This window comes from Primulina eburnea, chromosome 6, assembly GCF_022965805.1.
Source record: "Primulina eburnea isolate SZY01 chromosome 6, ASM2296580v1, whole genome shotgun sequence".
In the NCBI taxonomy this organism is placed as follows: Eukaryota; Viridiplantae; Streptophyta; class Magnoliopsida; order Lamiales; family Gesneriaceae; genus Primulina; species Primulina eburnea.
The window spans coordinates 26,538,263-26,553,208 of record NC_133106.1 but is presented as its reverse complement, the minus strand read 5'-3'; the positions used below and the strand labels follow the sequence as shown (position 1 = coordinate 26,553,208).

The window sequence follows — 14,946 nt, the reverse complement described above, 5'->3', positions numbered from 1 at the left end:
GACAAAACTTGTGTGAGACGGTCTCACGGGTCGTATTTTGTGAGATAAATATCTTATTTGGGTCATCCATGAAAAAATATTACTTTTTATGCTAAAATTGTTACTTTTTATTGTGTAAATCGGTAGGGTTGACCCGTCTTACAGATAAAGATTCGTGAGACCGTCTCACAAGACCTATCTTTAATATAATATGATTTCGACTATTGATTTTTTAAAAAAAAAATTAGGCAAAAACTTGTGTGAGACGGTCTCACGGGTCGTATTTTGTGAGACGGATCTTTATTTGGATAATCCATGAAAAAACATTACTTTTTATGCTAAGAGTATTACTTTTTATTGTGAATATGGGTAGGGTTGACCGTCTCACAGATTGTGATCCATGAGACGGTCTCACATGAGACCTACTCAAAAAATTAAATATAGTTGAATTTTATCTCTAACTTTTCATTATATATTTCAAAAGAATTGGTGTTGCGTTATCGAATTGGACAAAATTTAAGAATAGTAATTGTCTATATAGAGCGGAGCCTCTCCTCTCGTGTAATTGGTTTCAAATGATTTGTAGTCACATCATACGATGAATTTTGTTTGATTAATCAACATAATCAATTTTGTTTGATTATTAAAAACAGTTTATATAATCAAATTTATTCTTGCTGGATAGAAAATTACTGTTTAAAATAATAAATTATTAATTAATAATTAATACGTATCTAAATTAATAAAATTCCATGTTCTCAAAATTATTAACTTATAGATATTTATTATATGTGGTTTTCAGAAATTTTTATGGTCAAATTTCTATATGAAATTGGGGTTTTTTTTAATTAAATATTATAAATTTAAAAAGAACTTTACGAATCTATAAAAAAATACTTGGGAATTGTAACGATGTGAGGATTTGTTGCTCGGATTTCTGTATATAGTGAATGTGCAGTTTCCATTTCGACTGATTCAAAATTTAAAAATTAATAAATAAAATGTTGAAATCCGAACAATTATTTATAATATAATAATAAAATGTTGGTCAAAGCAAATCTTTCAAATCCACGTATCTTAATATAGAATTAAAATTTGAGCAGATGTATCTCAAAAAAATGATGTACATCGTAAGGAGGTCGAAAATATGATAGATTCTTAGCTGTTCGCACAACTATAAACATGAGTGTGTCTCATGTGAGACCGTCTCACGGATCTTAATCTGTGAGACGGGTCAACCCTACCCATATTCACAATAAAAAGTAATACTCTTAGCATAAAAAGTAATATTTTTTTATGGATGACCCAAATAAAAGATCCGTCTCACAAATATGACCCATGAGACCGTCTCACACAAATTTTGCTTTATAAACATATGATAGATTCAGGCTAGACCACCTAATCCTTCGAGAACCGGATAAAAATTCAAACCCTAAAGTAATAAAACTATAAAAACCCTAAAAACATAAAAAAATAATCATGAATTTATTTAAAATTATACCAAAATTTATTTTAAAAATATTAATTAGAATGTAAGGTCTAGAAATTCAAACAATATAACGTAACTACATAGAAATATAGGATATTATTAAAAATGCTTAATTAAATGTTTTAAATATATTTAATGCATGGTTATGACAGGATTTTATGATTATATGGCATGGTTTACTAGAATTGCATAAATTAGGGTTTTTTACGGTATTTGATGCTCGAACGAGGAACGGAGATCGGTGACAATTTAAAGAAAATATTTTTATTAAATTGTTATTTTAATTATTTAATATATGATGTATTATTATGTAATTTTCTAAAATGTGATCTTTGTGGTATTTTTACTCGATGAGCTATATTTTAAACCGATATTCAATTTTTAGTAAAACAATGGATTTTTTGAGGATTTGGGTCATATTTTTGAAAATCTATCAAAACAAAATATTTTACGTTCGTGTTATTGGACCTAATGAGCTTGTGTTAATAGATTTTTGGGTCAAGCCCACTACACCTCACTATTTTAAAAACCTAGGCCCAAATACTCACTCATTTTATTATCAAATATTCACTCAAACCCTAAACTCCCTCCCCCAACCCTCCCTCTCGGCCGCACACCTCCATATCCAGCAGGTTGTCACATTTTCTTCCAAGAAAAATCGCTAGGGTTGTGATCTCGTCCCCTCGGTGTTCGTCCCTCACTCCGTTAGTTGGATTTTTCGAACATTTCATCACCAGGGCATGCCCAAAAACTTTCGTTTCATCATCTTTCACATCATTTTACATATTTTGATCGATCTTGCATGTCATGTTATAGATTTACTATTATAAAATTGTTCCACATGGTTTATACATGAAAATATTGAATTTTTCCCACTTGCCTCTCACGTTTATTTGACATGATTGGAGGGCTGTCAGGTTGTTAGTTCGGGGACGATCTACAACAGGTTTATCATGGATTTTTGTGGAAACATCCGAGCTAGAACACGTTCTTGTAGGTGGTCGATCGAATCTTCATGTTTTGGGAAAAGAGTTGGCTTGATCGAATTATATGAGGGATACAGTGGTGTAAGGGTCGTTCCAGGCCTTGGATTAGACCCTGGTGGGTCTGATACATGGCCTAGGGTGGCTCGTGTATAGCTGGTCATGGGCTAGGAGCAGATCAAGGAAGCTAGGCATGGTTGTGGCGCGGTTTTGGGGTGTTCGGGTGAATCACGCACGACCACGTGCATGGGGCTAGGGGCCACAACTAGGTCAGTCCAAAATAGTCCAGTTGTAGGCTAGGAAGGACCGGTGGTGTCTGGTCCAAGCTGGTTTGGTCTATGGTCAAGAGTTTGAGGCTAGGGCAATGCTAGGGTTTCATCCCTCTAAGTGCAGAAAATTCCAGCAACTTCCAGGTGCATTTCGAGAGTTTTAAAAGGTTTGGTCTAGGTTTTTTAAGGTCTTGTAGGGCGTGGTTAAGTATTGGTTTAAGTTTGAGAATGTTTGTTGCGTTACGATTTGATTCGGGTTAAAACCGGGACTTCGGTCCAAGTTTTAAACAAATTATTGAATTTAGTGCATGTGCTTGAGTTTACGTCTAAGAAATGATTATAAGTATGTTTTGAGGTGTTTTGATAAGTTTGGATAGCTTCGGGTAGAAGTTGTAAGATTCAGGGGTAAAATGGTCAAGTTAGGGTTTAATGGGCAAAATAGTCATTTTGCACCCGAATCGAGTTAGCAGTCCTGACAGTACCCGAACAACTGTAAATTCACATTTAAAACGTTTATTTGACATTAATATGGAAATTTTTTAATGAAAATGTTAAAATACATTGCATGCTTGTTTTCAAGAAAAAAATTTATGTATATGCATGAAATTTTATTAAATGATAAATATGATGACATTTTTGAAGGAGGTGACTTGGTTGTGACTAATATGAACACGAACACGAAACATGTAAGGCCAATGGTCAGTTGACGGATGATAGTGTCGCTGATGTCCCCGCGGTCAGGTACCATGGTTATACATACATGGATACATCGAACATCATCTGATACAAAAGTAACAATTAATTATCTAAATTCAATAAATAAAAAACTAACACGTATGTAATGATTTGATTTGAATATATTTATGTTTATATTCATGGCTATGTGTAAGTTCATGCTTTTGAAGATCATGAAAGTATTATAATTACAATACTTTTCACTATTGCATGATATGTATATGTACCTTGTTATTATGGTTCAGGTGTGTTGGGTTTTTAGACTCACTATGTATGATTGATTCAGGTGAGCAATTTATTGATGTTGAGACTGGAGGTGCTGAGGACTGAGCGGACATGGCTGGCAGCGCACTGAAGTTAAAAAAAATATGCATATTCATAGGGTTTTTATTATTAATTTTAAAAAAGTAGTTTTAAAAATAATATATATGGTAGCGTTTCGCAGGATATTTGGGGAAATAGACCTGGTCAACATTTTTAAAAAAAAATGACCTCCCCATATAGTGAACAAATACACTACATGAGCCTATTTTTTTTTAAAAAATATTTAAACAGGGTTACAAAATAAAACACCCCGAGTTTTGCAGTACTGCTGCAAAACTCTACCATTTTTTATAGACTTTGCAAAATTTGCTGGTCCAACCGCAGCTTTTTCAGCACTCCTAAAGAGTGTATGTATAAGTGGATGATGTAGTTCGATAATTTCATTCTCAAATCTTTGCTATAAATAAAGTTAACAAATAGTAAAATAATCAAACAAAAAAAACAAATATTTGTATATTCAAGAACAAGTATTTGTTTATATTAAAAGTGAATATTCAATTTTTTATTTTGTACATACATTAAATATTATATTACTTTTTATATTTATGCTTAATAACTTTTAAAGTTTTAATTTTATATGTATTATTTCATTTCTTATTTCAGAATGACAGAAAATCGAAAATCAAAAAATCTTAGTGTTCTCTACTTATAAACAACATATATGTCATCAACAGTTTCAAAAAAAAAACTGTTGATGATATTGTAAGAGTTAAGCAATCAGACATTCTGTTTTGGATGTTATATGTTGGAAATTATTTACACAATCATCTCCTGAATACTTAAATCCTATGAAATTTTATGGGGTTTTACAATGTGATTTTCGAGTGTTTGACAATCATTTGATTACTGCTCTTGTTGAACGATAGACGACGTTAGATACACACATTTCATTTTAAATGTGGTGAAACTATTGTGATATTACGAGATGTTAAGATAATTTAGGGTCTAACAATTTATGGTGATCTGGTGACTGGAATAGATGTCTCACATACAGTTGGTCCATAACAACATATATGTTTTGACTTTTTGGGATTTACGACATCATCATGACATTTTAAAGATGGTCATTTGTCTATGATTGCACTACACGATCACTGCATTTATTCCCTTGTTGACAACTTCACAGTAAATTTCATTGGATCAATTTATAATATTTTATGCACAGTTTGAACAAACTCCAACGAAATAACATATCATAATACTTTGGTCTAATATAAGAAATACTATATTTGACCGATCAGTTTCCGACAATAATATAGCCACCAAAATATAAAAACAAACTAAGAATATATTATTTATATATGAGTAATGCATTTGGTTTTGGATTCGCACTAGCGGACGCTGCCCACGTTGCCACATAGGTAGCATATTGGCAGCGGACGTTGCAAAATACTTTTGCAGCTTCTGCTATTATCCATGGTGTTTTGCACTATGGAAGAGAATTTATTCTCTCTTCAAATCCGAGGAATGTCTCGGATTTTTCCGAGCTTTTATTTCTCAAATTCTCTCAATTTGTCACATTTTGAAAATTCATTTTGATAATATAAATTAGAGTGGATCTCATGTGAGAGGGTCTCCCGGATCATAATCCGTGAGACGGGTCAACCCTACCCATATTCACAATAAAAAGTAATACTCTTAGCATAAAAAATAATACTTTTTTATGAGTGACCCAAATAAAAGATCCGTCTTACACAAGTTTTTGCTTATAAATTTTTGTATTATCGAGGTGATGTGGTGGTTTGAACCTATGCTTCTCCATTATTGAGGGTGATTTATGTCATTTTTCAATATTCTTTTCATTTTTGTGCTACTTCATAAGAAATGTTTTATTTTTAAAACATGATGAGAAATTTTTTTACGTCATAATACAGTGTGAAATTATTGTTTTGATTTTCCAATTTTTTAAAAAATATTATTCTTCTCGAAAATACACATCAATTTCTAATATTTTATTTTGAATTTTATTATTCTCCAAAATTTTGCTAATGAAAAAATAAATTAAAAGAATTTTCACAATAAAAAGTAATACTCTTAGTATTAAAAATAATATTTTTTCATGGATGACTCAAATAAGAGATCTGTCTTACAAATACGACCCGTGAGACCGTCTCACACAAGTTTTTGTCTACCGCATGATTAACCAAAACTAAAAAATTTCAATGTTAAGAATTTATAAATTTTACTATATTTTATATTTTTATGCAAACACAAAAAGAAAAAAAAAAGGTATAATTGTTTTGCATCTAAAAACTATTGGCGGGAATTAAAATATTTTTAATTTCGCTTTTCCCTCCAATTACAACCCTAGTTTCTCAAGCACACCTCAATCCATTCCCACCTGCTGGACTTCTATATATACGGATTATATAAACCCTAATTACAAAACTACCTATATTTCTATTTCCATTCCCCGCACGAATTTGGTCGGGAAGCTCATTTCCTACTCCCAACGGTGAGAATTCGGAAAGGATTTTTTCAGATCGATTTCCTTAAGATGTTGGAACTCAGACTGGTGCAGGGGAGCTTGCTAAAGAAGGTGATGGAGGCGATTAAAGATCTGGTCACGGAAGCGAATTTCGACTGCTCCGCAACTGGGTTCTCTCTGCAGGCCATGGATTCGAGTCACGTGGCGCTGGTGGCGCTTCTGCTTAGATCCGAGGGCTTCGAGCACTACCGATGCGACCGCAACCTGTCCATGGGGATGAACCTCAATAACATGGGAAAGATGTTGAAGTGCGCCGGGAATGATGACATCATAACAATTAAAGCTGATGACGGTAGCGATACCGTCACCTTCATGTTTGAGAGCCCCAGTATGTTTCCTTTCTGCTTCTTCAGGTTTTAATGTGCTGCAGTTTTATTGCAGATTTAGTTGGTGAACAGTTTGATAATATTTTTTGCACTTTTCTGGTATATTTTTGGTGACTGAGGTTGCATTCTTTCTCATTTTTTTGGTAAATGAATATATGAAGACCAGATCAAGTTTTTATAATTTATAACATTTGAAGCTAAACAACTGATGTATGTTTGGTAAGATCTTGTAATACAACATATGGGTTAATTCATTGACAGTCGAGCCTTGAATATGGGTTTTGATTTTCTTGATAATTTAGTGATGGGAGGCTAGAATCTAAAAAAAATGAAGGAAAAGTTTCCTTGACCTATTTGTACAAAGGACATAAAGATGAATATACGAATATTATAAATTTTTTATTGGCTATTGCAACCAAAGTCATCAACTTGTTGAATGTGGGAGGATGAAATGAAAGGGGAAGTATAAGTAAGACATATGAGTGGCAGAATGAAGTACACATTTTCTGTTGTAATTCTGAGGTATCATTGTTGGGTTTGACTGAAGGGATCTGGTTTTATTCAGGTCGACTACGGTGAGTGGCTTTTGGATCGCAGAAGCTCTTAAATTATACGCCTTGTCCAATTTTAAATCATATACACTGTTTTCTTCTCTCCTTTCTGATTTCCTTGTTCAACCTTTTAAGTTAATCCTTTTTAGTACTTTGTCCCTTTTGTTTTTTTATGTCGCAGCACAAGATAAAATTGCAGATTTTGAGATGAAGCTTATGGACATTGACAGTGAGCATCTTGGAATTCCTGAAGCTGAGTACCATGCTATAGTTCGGATGCCATCTTCCGAATTTGCGAGAATCTGTAAAGATCTTAGTACCATTGGTGACACAGGTTTGTTGTTTATCTTCTCCAATGCAATAACAAATGTTAGATTGTAAGCTACTGGTACTTAAATATGGCCTTTGGTTTGAATGCTGAATGCAGTTGTGATCTCTGTCACAAAGGAAGGTGTAAAATTCTCAACAAGAGGTGACATAGGAACAGCAAATGTTGTTTGCAGGCAGAACACGACTGTTGATAAGGTTAGTTTTATTTCTATCTTTTTTCCTTAAGAGTAAAATAACTAGCTTAACACCCTTTCAGCCATCTTTAGAAAATAGATTATTTTCCCTTATTTTTTCTCCTATGTCATGCAGCCTGAAGATGCAACTGTTATTGAGATGAACGAGCCAGTTTCATTAACGTTTGCTCTTAGGTATTTGAATTCTTTTACCAAGGCAACTCCATTGTCCAGCACTGTCACTGTAAGCTTGTCTTCGGAGCTTCCTGTTGTTGTGGAGTACAAGATAGCAGAGATGGGCTATATACGGTTCTACTTGGCTCCCAAAATAGAAGAGGATGAAGAGAACAACACCTAGTTTTATCAGCATGAACTTTATAATTTTATTAGGCTACCAGTTACTTTCCAAGCCACAGATCGAGATTTCTCTCATTTTCTTGTTAATGACTGGAATTATGTGAATTTTCTTCTCCTTTCTCATTGCATCTTGTTTTGAATCCATGTATGCACATCATTTTAAGTACTAGCTTTTACCTTCTTGACTTGACATCATATCTTCCCATGTTCTTTAATTCAAACTGTAACAAGGTTTTGTTGAATGGCAATTTCGAGAGGATGGAAGTGGGAGCACAGCTGTTACAGTAAATTCTTTATTATAAAAATTTGCTGTTGAATACTTCAGTGATCCAGTGTAGATTAAGAATAGATCAAGGATTTGATTATTTGACCATGAGGCCATGGTACTTTCTATGTGCGCCTTGTATAGTAATAGATTTCACGCTTAAATTTGATAGGATTGACTTAAAATTTGGATGTGAGTTTAATTTGGTTTTGACTGATTTTGAGTTATATTTTGTTAGTATTTGTAAGGTAACGTTTGGTTGGGGTGATTGGGTAGGATAGATAATTTTATCTACTCTATCCGGCGTTTGGTTGGGGTGATTATTTAACCAAGTCAATCTCTCCTATGAATGATTAGGTTATATTAAGTAGGTTAAAATAATACCTCCTCACCCCCTAGGATTATTTATCCACTCTTAATACCTCCTATTTTTTCAATTTTATCTTCTCTTAAATTCAAACTCACCACCACTTCCCGCCACCGACAGCCGTCTCCACAACCGCCGCCGGCCGACCACCGGTCGACCGTCGACGGACCGCCAACCGCGGCCGAGCACCGGCCGATAGGCGATGGACCGCCGGCCGACAGCTGTTTAGCGACGGTTTGTTTTCAAACGGTCGCTAAATGTCAAATTTTTTAGTAACTAAAATAATTCAAAACCAGATCGGCGACGGTTTCTCAAAAACCGTCGCTAATTTTTAGGAAACTGCCACCATTTCCGACCGACCGACCGCCGTCGCGAAGGGGAAGGGCAATTTCGTCTTTTCATCCAAAAATTCAAAATTATCCTACACTTAAAAATCTTACCAAGTGTTTCAAATTTTCAAAGGAAAAGTCTATTAGCGTTTTTAAAATATATTTGTAAACATTATTTAAATATATATGTTTTGATTGAGATAGATAATAATGCCGTACACTCACCACTACCATTCAGGATTTCGGTAGGGGATGAGTATCATAAATAATTTTAGATGACGAGACATAACAAGTGTCCTACATTATAAGAAAAATGGCAAATTCTTTGCTATCCCCTTCTCCGGATGTCTAAGAAAAATGGCGAATTCTGTTCTCTCGATGCACTCGAACCCATCTCAATCCAATGACTATCTTACATAGAGGCTATTTCTCCAATATATGATAGAAGAAACCAAGAACAATATGTAAAGATTAATTTATGTAATTTATGGAGTACAGAATAAACTGGAAAGTCTTTAATGATTTTTGGTGCACAAATATCACGTCCTATTAAATAGTCTCATGCTACGGCAAAAGCACGGGAAGAGCCTGTAAAATGTTCAATCGATCCCAGAACTCCCTTTGCAGCACCATAATGTGTGATCCTGTATACGCCGGAAGGAGCTGTTTCTGGTATTCTCCATTCTAAAGTTGCATGACTTTGAGGGCTAAGTTTAGCTGGTCGAGACCATATAAACCGGAGGCAGAAATCATCATCGTCATAAGCTGATTCCCAGGTCTTGTTCCCTTTGAGAATCTCTATAAGAGCAAAGGTACCTTCCGTCATAAGGTCGTTCCTTGGACACGCCGACCAGAAAACTGCTGTCACTTTGTCGCCTTTCTTGAAAGTGGAGTTCTGTGGTATGTCTGAGCTGACATCACCGAATTTTACACCGATAGGAGTTGTATCAAGTACGACAGGTGGTAGCAAGCTTATCTGTTTTTGTAGCATATCTGGGGGTGGTGGACCTGGTTCGACTGATGTCCCTTGAACAAGGGCTTCTGCAAGCTTACCGAACTCCTGAATGTAGCCGCTCAGGGTGTGTGGGCCGTACAGCGTCGATGCACCCTGAGATCGATGAAACAAGTCATAAGTTACACATCAGGAAAACAAAATCATTTGTAGGCTACACCTTTAAGGAGGGAGAACTGTGTTCCAAAACCTACGGTTAAATGAACATAAGACTAAATGCAGCATCCTTTAAATGCCATGGTGGAGTAACTGACCTCATATCTCTGTATCTCATACTCCTCAAAGGTTGCCACATATTGTGAATATGTATTTGTCAACCCAGCTATCACTACATGGACATTGTCACCAAACTCTTTGCTACCTCCGGTTAGCAGGACTGATTTCATCGCATCTCGGAGCCGTCTTCCCGCCATTGTGGTGAATTCTGGCACAAGAAAGCACGGATATCTGTAACTCTTAATTCTCTCAAAACAAGTTAACACAGTTCAAGCCCCCTCCAACCACAAGGTAAAAGAATAAAGGGAAAACAATTTGTTTGGAAAAGTTTTTCCTTAAATTCATGAAATACAGAAAACAAATGGGATAAAAAGATCTCAATTACAAAAAGTAAACTGTCTAAACAAAAATGAACTTAAAGATGATTGGAATTTCATGATCTATTATCGCATTTTCAAAATCTCGGTGTGACGAGATTTGTAAGTGAAAATGTAATTATCTTGAAAAGAAAAGAGAAGCCGAGCCATTACCTCCAGGTACACTTAATATGATCAGCTGCCCTATTCTCAGAATCTGGATTGGAAGTATTGAAGGCTGTAAACATGGAGACACAAGATAACCATTGTTCAGTTCATTATAAACTGCTCCATCACCAAAAGATATACATGCTTGATTTGTGAAGGGGAGTGAATGTTAATGGGTTGGAAACAGGAAACTGATTTCTTTGAAATCTTTAGAATTCGAGTTGGACAATCGAATCTCCGGTGCCTTACTTGTTTACGTGATAATAGAACAATAGTTTCTAAGGAATCTTATCACGAAGAACCAGACTCATCTCTACTCAAATCAAAAGAAAATGGCTCCATTCCCTTGCTCTGTTGTCAAGTGAGAACATTTTTGGTTTGAATCAGAGGCACAACTCACTATTTCTAGAAGATGTAGGATAGATATGTTTGATCAATCTATACTACTTTCTTCATATAACTACTTGAAAACCAAGAAAATATTTCGAGGTCATAATCATATAAACAAATACAGTTGAAAATTTATCACTAACCGCCCAATCATAAGGTTCCTTCATTTCACCAGTATCCAGCAGAACAGGCTTTGGTGCATGACAGTCAACTTGTTCCTTCGATGGTGTTTTAAGTAAGTTGCGAACCAATCTCCAGAATGGATTCCCCTAAATACAGCACATTAGTATGCAACAAATGAGAACATTAACTACTGAAAACAAATTCAATTGCATTACCTGGTTGTCCCCTTGTTTAAAGTTAAAAGCGCCGGGTCCATCTGTTGTACCAGCAGCAAATCCGAACCCCAATGCTGCAGGGCAGGTTTTTACCATAGTGGTGCCTCCTCCTTGTTTAGGAATTGCCACTTCAAGATTGGAAAAATTTACATAAGTGTGGCGATAGTCAATCATCCCATTCAATTGTTCTGAATCCAAATTCAAAAGTTCTACTGCTTTTCTGAATTGTCTTTCTCCAATAATGCGTGTGGATTCAAATTCATCTGGATACCTGCCAATAAGTTGAAAGATCATATTTTAGTCTAGACCTGAATCATGGCAACGTACTCACATGGTCATAAGTACCGAATGTAGAATTATACATACCCTGGTCCTCGTCCATAGCATAACTCATTCTTTCCACCACAGGTGCTATGATTAAAATCACAAGGTAAGCCTGTATCTATGCAAAAGGCTCCAAGCACATTTGGACTAACATCACCACAGTTGGTTTGGCAAAATGCAGATACAAATCTAGGCCTATCACCCTGACTGAGAGCACCTCTTACACGTCTTGCATTGCTCATAAACTTGGTGGTTGATCTACCCGAACCCACATGAGAAGCAGGAAGTTCTTGTAAATCATGGTCTGCATAGGATCAAGAAAACAAAAGGTTAACCTCTCGGAGAATATGCAGAGCTTTTTTTAGTTACCAAAGAACTAGTCCGTAGAGCTGTAGACCCAGAATATGAGTTTAGGTAGGAGAGGAGTCTCTGATAAATCTCTCCTAATGCACTGAGGCAATGACTTCAGGCTCACAAAAGAGCATCCTCAATGACTTCAGGCTCACAAAAGAGCACAATAAAATGCAAACTTCCCAGCCCACAATCAGTTACGATAACAGCCTTGCGATGATGGTGTTGAAACCTACTCCATGAGCTTCTTAGAAAGCTGCCATGATTTTTCTAACAAGCAAACTGTTCTTTTTTATCATGATGCAGTGGCTAAATATTGACCGGTCGTATTTTTAAGGCACGTACTAGAAAAGCTTGGGGAAACAAAACCCTGATTCTATAAAAAACCAACTACTTTTTTTAACAACTAATAATATCATTATCATCATTTCTAATGATACGATAGCATGGTAAGGTTCAGTCATATTTCATCCCTTTATGTTGAAAAGTGAAAGAAAGCCAGGAACAAAGATCCCCTATTATAATTCTTCTACTTGAAGAACACGCATCCAAAAGAAATTCATGTTTTTCTTAAGAGTGCTGCAAAATAATAAACAGAGTACTTACAGCTATCTTCCACTGCTGGTATCATGTTTGAGACTCTTCGAGAAACCTCATTTGCCTCTGCGTTGTCAGAATGCACACTTCCCTTGCTATTCTGATCAAACCAGTCTTCCGTAAAACGTGCTGCAGCTCCTTTGTTGTCACCACTTATCAAACCATTTGTACGACTCATAGAAGTTCCATGAGTTGCAAACCAATTGAAACTCCCGACCATGCCCCATTCATCATCAACAAACTTTAAGAGGGTCATATCTTTATCAACATCGTACACATATTTACTGCGTTCTGCTGCTGGATTGTTGATATAAGCACTTGGACTGCGATTAATGGAAGCATCTAAAAGCTCCCCTGTAATTTAGTGCTACATATGGTGAATAAGATATGCCTATCCTCTTAAAGCAACAGCAGACCACAAACTAAAAAAATTAATTGTGGAGACTCAAGGAAGAGATAGAGAACCTTATTCTGTTACTGCTTACAATTTTTTTACTTTTTGCTTAACAACTACGAGGGCTAAGTCGAGCTCAATTACCTTTGTTCACAAATAATGACCCAGGTCGAAGATTGTTGTGAGCTTGAATGATAGTCTGCTCGATACCATCAACAATGGCATCAAATGATTGCCGCACAAAACCAAGAGAAGTTACAAGATACACAACATATTGAAGATAACCTGCTGGACCAGCATGGGTGTGAATGCCGCTAATGGCAACATTCTTTTCAGTATAGAGATCTCCGTACCTGGAGAAGCAAAAAAACCTCATATCAGATCGATCCAATAGCACGAAATTAACCAAACTACAAATACAGGAGCCATAAGTAACAATATGAAACCGCAAGTTACAAATAACATTTGGCTTGCACAGATTAAAAATATTAAAGAGCAATACTTGATTAGGAAGTGATAACTACCTGGCCTTCAATCTCTCAAGTACTTTTATTGTCACAAGTTGGGATGCCATCCCGGCATCAAGGTTTACGAATGCGACTCTGTTCCCCTGCGGCTGCGCCACGATGAAGGCACGAGCTCGCAACCTAAAGTGGACACCAGAAGCAGTTTGGTCTATATTAGCATATCCCATCATGTTGACGTCTGCTGCTGGTCCGGTCATGTCATAACTTCCAAGCCCAATCAAATAACTAGAAGTTGGTTTCACCCCTTTAAGATTCCCCACCAAGAGGCACAACAAAATAGGGAAGCAAATCACCGAGACGAATGTCGCCATAGTCAGGACACCAGCTGTCCAGCCGCTACTGCATTCTTTAATCGCTTCTCAACATTTCCTACACCAGAGACATAATATTGTTGCTATAAGAAGAATTCACACACACACACACACACACATTGAGAAAGCAAGATCACATTTCATTTGTATTCTCTCTAAGAAATCATACCACCAAAAAGAAGGGGAAAACACGATTAAATCAAGTTCCATGATAGCAATCTCTTTAACCGCCATGAAAAATGTTCAAAACTCACAAGATCATAATCACTGATGAACTATCCTCGAACCAGTCCATGTACGAAAACACTCTTTGATAATAAACAATCCACTCATAGAATTAAAGCAAACAAAAAAAAAAAACAGTATAATCCATATGACTTACAGCCAAAAAACAAAACCCAGAAATCTTCCAACGATTCAAGAGTTCTGAGGTGAAATCTGAGGCAGGAAGTAGCTTTAATTGAGGTTGAGTGAGAAAATGCCAAAATCGGAGAGGCAGGCTGGGTCGAGTTCACACACGGAATTCCACATATTTGAGGTGAAGGAAATACATAATACATACAAATAAAAGCCATGAAAGATTGGTTCTATTTTGTTCGGCGTTTGTATATATTATATTTACATACAAGGATCGTATTCACATGCATGGAATATTTATTTTTCATTTTTTTTATAATATTTACATACAAGGATCGTATTCACATGCATGGAATATTTATTTTTCATTTTTTTTATAATATAATAAGAGAAAACAATATAAATTTAATATTATTGTTGCTACCATTACATTTACTATTCTATATATATATATATATATATATATATATATATATAATTTCTTTAAATTAATTTCTCTGATTTTAAGTTGATATATCAAATATTGATATATATCTAAAAAAATATGTATATTGTTTCAAATTCACGCGAGTCTTAATACTTTTGTCGAGTAGGTCTCTTGTGAGACGGTCTCACGAATCTTTATCTGTGAGATATGTCA

The 14,946-nt window shown here is 35.5% G+C and overlaps 2 protein-coding genes across 3 annotated transcripts; one reads left to right on the top strand and one right to left on the bottom strand.

Moving 5' to 3' along the window:
- Positions 1-6,147: 6,147 nt before the first annotated feature.
- LOC140834001 (proliferating cell nuclear antigen) lies at positions 6,148-8,323 on the top strand. Its single transcript, XM_073198566.1, has 4 exons — positions 6,148-6,595; positions 7,326-7,478; positions 7,572-7,669; positions 7,784-8,323. Exons 1-4 carry the CDS (start codon positions 6,277-6,279, stop codon positions 8,003-8,005), a joined length of 792 nt encoding a protein of 263 aa, XP_073054667.1. The 5' UTR covers positions 6,148-6,276; the 3' UTR covers positions 8,006-8,323.
- Positions 8,324-9,414: 1,091 nt separating this feature from the next.
- On the bottom strand, positions 9,415-14,523 carry LOC140834000 (neutral ceramidase 2-like). Of its 2 annotated transcripts, XM_073198565.1 has the most exons (11): positions 14,119-14,300; positions 13,636-14,007; positions 13,397-13,464; positions 13,256-13,310; positions 12,727-13,071; positions 11,812-12,073; positions 11,446-11,716; positions 11,251-11,376; positions 10,724-10,787; positions 10,232-10,401; positions 9,415-10,073 (listed from the first exon to the last, which is right to left on the bottom strand). In XM_073198565.1, exons 3-11 carry the CDS (start codon positions 13,436-13,438, stop codon positions 9,525-9,527), a joined length of 1,884 nt encoding a protein of 627 aa, XP_073054666.1. In that variant the 5' UTR covers positions 13,439-13,464; positions 13,636-14,007; positions 14,119-14,300; the 3' UTR covers positions 9,415-9,524. The 2 variants fall into 2 exon arrangements, with proteins under 2 accessions (XP_073054666.1, XP_073054665.1); XM_073198564.1 differs by lacking the exon at positions 14,119-14,300 and adding an exon at positions 14,332-14,523 and having other exon boundaries at positions 13,256-13,464.
- Positions 14,524-14,946: the final 423 nt, after the last annotated feature.